The following is a 4863-nucleotide window of genomic DNA, read 5'->3' on the forward strand; positions in this document are numbered from 1 at the left end:
CTCAGCTTTGTCAAGAAGTAAAAGCAGGATGCAAGAAGGGAAAAAAAGGGACAACCACAAAGATCAGAGCAGGAGGACACGAGGTGTTGAAGCAGAACATCAACAGCCATGGGTGACACTAAGGAGTAAGGCAGGGATGCAGATACTGGTGGCACGGCCTCCCCTGCAGCCTGCCCGCCCTCTACCTGACATGGCAGATGTTTTGGAGGAGGTCCTTACTGCCAGCACTCCTCGAGGCCCGGGCCATGTAACTGTGCCATTCACTGGAGCAGAGGCTAGTCACTTCCTGGTGCAGGCACTGGGGAGCAGGGCACCGGTGAGAAGGTCCTCTCCGGGGAGGGGCTGCTGGCTGCAGGCACACAAGCCAGGCTGCAGGTGTTTGCTTTCTATTCTCCCAGTGTGCCGATAACCACCCGTCCTCAGCCGAGGCTCCAGCTCACCATGCTCAAAGTCAGGAGATACTTGATCGCGTAAGTGGATTTTTGACTTATTTAAGTAAAATACTACTTCGTTAAGTAAAATTCTATTTCCATCCTACCTGCAGGTCATGTCCTTGTAGGTTCCTCTGTGCTGGGAAATGGTTGGAGATTGAAGCAATGGTGGCAATGGGCAGAGGAGTGCTTCTGCTCTACATAAATGCTGGGAGGTCTGGGTTGATGGGGCTTTCTCTTCTCATTAAGCTCCAAGGACAGCACTGCTCCCCCCTGCATTTCTATGCAGGAAAATAGCATAGAATCATAGAATGGTTTGCATTGGAAGGGACCTTAAAGCTTAACCATTTCCATCCCCCTGCCACGGGCAGGGACACCTTCCACTAGAGCAGGTTGCTCCAAGCCCCTGTGTCCAACCTGGCCTTGAACATTGCCAGGGATGGGGCAGCCACAGCTTCTCTGGGCACCCTGTGCCAGTGCCTCAGCACCCTCACAGGGAAGAGCTTCTTCCTAATCTAAATCTCCCCTCTATTAGTTTAAAGCCATTCCCCCTTGTGTCTTTTGTAAGGCCTGATACCACAGAGGAAGAATAATGCAAAGACCTTGGAGGGCAAGTAGGATGCTGATCCCTCCTGCCTTGGGTCAGGTGAGGGCTCACCACTCTCAGCTCTGCACACTCACCTGCAGAGCAGGTGAGGTCAACCAGTGAATGCATCTTAGGGCAAGGTACTCTCTTCCACAGCCCCTTTTTTGGACAGGATGGATGAGGAGCAGAGAAGGGGAAGGCTTGACTTCATGTCCTTGTGCTGGGTTTTTGCATTTCAGGGCAGGACAGCCTTTCCACACACCACATCAGCAACCACAGCTGGAGCAGGTGGCAATCACCTCCAACAGCAGGCTTTGGAGAGCAGGGAAAACAAAGATTCGCTGTCTTTGTTTATAAAGATACGGTGCCAATATTTCCAGGCCAGACAGGGCAGGGGAAATGCAAGCGGTGCCTGTTCCTGCAGCTGAAGAGGGAGCTGAGGCTGCTCTGATGGGGCGTCCCTGGGCAGCCAAGGCACTTAGAGGTTATCGCTGTTTGCCTTGCAGTGCGATACTCGTGTCACAGCTGGAAATTTCCACTAGACTACACCGCCCTAGCGCAGCTCTGAGGTGCACTGGTTATCACTGCTTCTGCCACCCATGGAAACATCACCTCACCTTAAAAAACAATAAAATTAAAAAGCCTCAAGGCGTCATCTCTGCCTCACATTTGTCCTACCTACTAACAGTCTGCAATGTCTGCTTCCTTGCAGGAAGTTGAAAGCAATATACAGGTGCCAGGCAGGTGGACTCTGGGTCTTCTTCAGCCTCCTTATCCTCCTCTTGGTCATGCTTCAAGCTGCAGAGAAGCTGCAGCCTAGCAGGTAGGTTGCAAGCAGGATTGCGAACCTGCAACTCATCCTACAGCCTTTCACTGACCATTGACATGGGCTCAAAACTGCCCTCCTGAAAAACACCCTGTCTTCTTTAAAAACAGTGTTTCTTTAGGCAGGAGGGGAAAATCTGTGATTCTATGAGTCTCTTCTTGCACTCAAGGCAACCTCCCAGGGCAGTGCTCAGGTCCTACACCCAGCAGCAGTAACCACCCACCCCAAGAAAGATGGGGGAACATGGTCTGGGCTGCCTGCAGGGGGTTCACTGGGCTGCAGAGGAGCTGCCCTCTTTCCATCCTTTGCATCTCAGACTCCTGTCCTCCCTCTTGCAGAAGCTGCCGGTGCGAGCTGGAGCGGGCCCTGCAGCAGACCACAGACCATGGCCAGAAGCGGCTGAGTGATGCCCTCCAGACCCCCGACCTGCTGTGGGAGGACAGTTCCCTGTCCTGGCAAAGGAAGCCCATGCCAGACACTGCTTCAAGTGAGGGTACACAGGACACTTCTCAGATGCAACCATACCTCAGCCAGGAGACCCCGCTGGAAACCAGCCCAGGCAGCCGAGAGGAGCGCTGGACTTCACCACCTGTGGAGAGCAGCAAGAAGGTGAAAGCCCATCTTTCACTCACGAGGCTGAAATCCCAGCTTCCTGGCCTGAGAAAAGCAACCAGAAAGGGTCCTTCTCCAAGTCTTCCTGGAAGAACCTCCACAGTTTTGGGAGGTGCTGGTGCTGTCACCAGCAAGTTTGTAATCTTTGCAAACAGGATGACCACAGAGGAGCACAGGAGAATGTCACCACCAGGAATGACACAGGTAGTGGTACAGAGCCAGCCTCAACCTCAAGCCATAAGTTCCCCCCACAACCAGTGGGGCAGCTCACTTAAATACGCCATACCAAATCCAGCTCAACCTCCACAGGCAGAGGACTTGCACAAGACACACACGGAGAGGGGATTATTCCCAAGCCAGACAGAAGTCCCTAAGGTTGAGGAGGTGACGCGTGGAGACCAGTGGGGCAGAAGAGTCTCCTCTCAAGGGGAGAGGTGTCAGCCCAAGACCGACATTGTTTTCCTGAAGGTCCACAAGAGCGCCAGCAGCACCGTCATGAACATCCTCTTCCGCTTTGGTGAGATGCACAACCTCACCTTTGCTTTCCCCACTGGAGGGGGCAACCAGCTCTTCTACCCGCGCCACTTCTTGGCCGGCTTCGTGCAGGGCTTCTCCCCCTGGAGCCCTCAGCGGTTCAACATCCTCTGCCACCACATGCGGTTCCTGCAGCCAGAGGTATGGGCACAGCCGCGAACCCTTGGGAGGGAGGAATGGGGAAGGGAGAGGGAAGCTGGTGGGGAGCAAGGTAGGACACCCATAGAGCATGTTAACTTTTCAGTGATGAAGCTAAAGAGAGACAGGATTGTACCTTGCATGTTATGGGCGTCTCTGGAGAGCTTCTGTAAACAGGTCTGATGAATCATTGTGCTGTGGCCTGGGACAAGGCAGGAGATAGCAACTATAGCAGTCAGCAACTATCATCTCGTTCTTGTCTGGTGGGCCCTTGGAGATGTCTTGCTCCCTGGACAGGCCCAGGGGGTACCAGCTGCAAAAGGACATCAACTCGGGTCATCTGTGCCCAACATCTACCCTTCTGGATGCCACTTGAGGACATGCAGGTCTGGGGAAAGGTAAGGAGTTAGAACATAACTCAAGTCCAGGCAGGCCACCCAGCTGTGGCAGCACATACTGGGGAGCTCTGGTCACTACACTCCCTGTGTACCTCTTCTGGGGCTCCCCACAACTGGCACAAACACTCCTTTGGTGAGCTGCACCCAGCACCCCTCTTCTCCAACCCCAGAAAGCGTTTCTGCTTTCAGAGCACAGGACTGTGAGCGAGCACGTCCCTTCTCCCCACCCCATCTCTAAAACCTCCTTTTTCTCCTCTGCAGGTGCAGAAAGTGGTGTCCAGCTCAGCTGTCTACTTCTCCATCCTGAGGAACCCTGTGCAGCTCATGGAGTCCTCCTTTGTGTACTACAAGAGCACATCAGCTTTCTCCCGTGCCCACAGCCTGGAGGAGTTCTTCCGCCAGCCCTACCATTTCTACAACCCCACAAACAGTGACAGCCACTATGCCAAGAACCTCATGACGTTCGACTTTGGCTTCAACCCCGACGGAGAGGTCTCTGCTGAGCGGGTGCAACTCATGCTGAAGGCCATTGAGGCATCCTTTGACTTGCTCCTCATCTCTGAGTACTTTGATGAGTCCATGGTGCTGCTGAAGGAGATGTTGTGCTGGGACCTAGACAGTGTTGTCTCCTTCCCACTCAACATCAGGGACAGCAGCACCAAGTCACCCCTGTCAGACACCATTGTGGAGAAGATAAAGGACTGGAACAGGCTGGACTGGGAAATCTACATCTACTTCAACAGGACCTTCTGGGAAAGGATTGACAGGGACATTGGCAGGGAACGCATGCAGCAGGAAGTAAAGGCGCTTCAGGAGAGGCAGGCAGAGCTGGCGAGGACCTGCCTGCAAGGGACAGGTAGCGTGGCCCCAAAGGACATCAAAGACTCTTCCCTGCAGCCACTGCAACACGGCAATGCAAAGATCTTGGGCTATAACCTCAAGCAGGGCTTGGATAAGAACATGGAACACACGTGCCGGCGGCTGGTGACCCCAGAGCTGCAGTACAGCAGCATCCTTTTCAAGAAGCAGTTTGCCTAGAAGCAGCCCCAGACCCACCAGCCCAGTCCCTCCCAGCAGGACAATGCCCTGCGGCACAAGCTGGAGGGCACCCAAAACTGAGCCTCCTTGTCCCCCTCCAGGCATCGTACTCCAGCTGCCTTTGCTAAGGAGAGTGAGGTGCTTAACCACCAAAGCCCCTGCTCACCTCTGTCCGTGCAACACTGCACTTGGGTGCTGCTGGTGCAGAGCAGGACGGGCTGCAACAGGGCGTCTCAGATTCAACATAACACGACTCTTCCAAGGTAGGTCCTCAGCAAACAGGGCAAACCCCTGACTGGC

At 54.2% G+C, this 4863-nt stretch overlaps 1 protein-coding gene across 1 annotated transcript; it reads left to right on the plus strand.

Moving 5' to 3' along the window:
* The first annotated feature begins 441 nt into the window (after nt 1-441).
* LOC104410467 (galactose-3-O-sulfotransferase 2-like) lies at nt 442-4563 on the plus strand. The gene is made up of 4 exons (XM_010020631.1): nt 442-470; nt 1730-1840; nt 2182-3130; nt 3787-4563. The coding sequence occupies exons 1-4, from the start codon at nt 442-444 to the stop codon at nt 4561-4563; spliced, it is 1866 nt and encodes a 621-aa protein (XP_010018933.1).
* Nucleotides 4564-4863: the final 300 nt, after the last annotated feature.

This window comes from Nestor notabilis, unplaced genomic scaffold, assembly GCF_000696875.1.
Source record: "Nestor notabilis isolate BGI_N333 unplaced genomic scaffold, ASM69687v1 scaffold25148, whole genome shotgun sequence".
Classification (NCBI taxonomy): Eukaryota; Metazoa; Chordata; class Aves; order Psittaciformes; family Psittacidae; genus Nestor; species Nestor notabilis.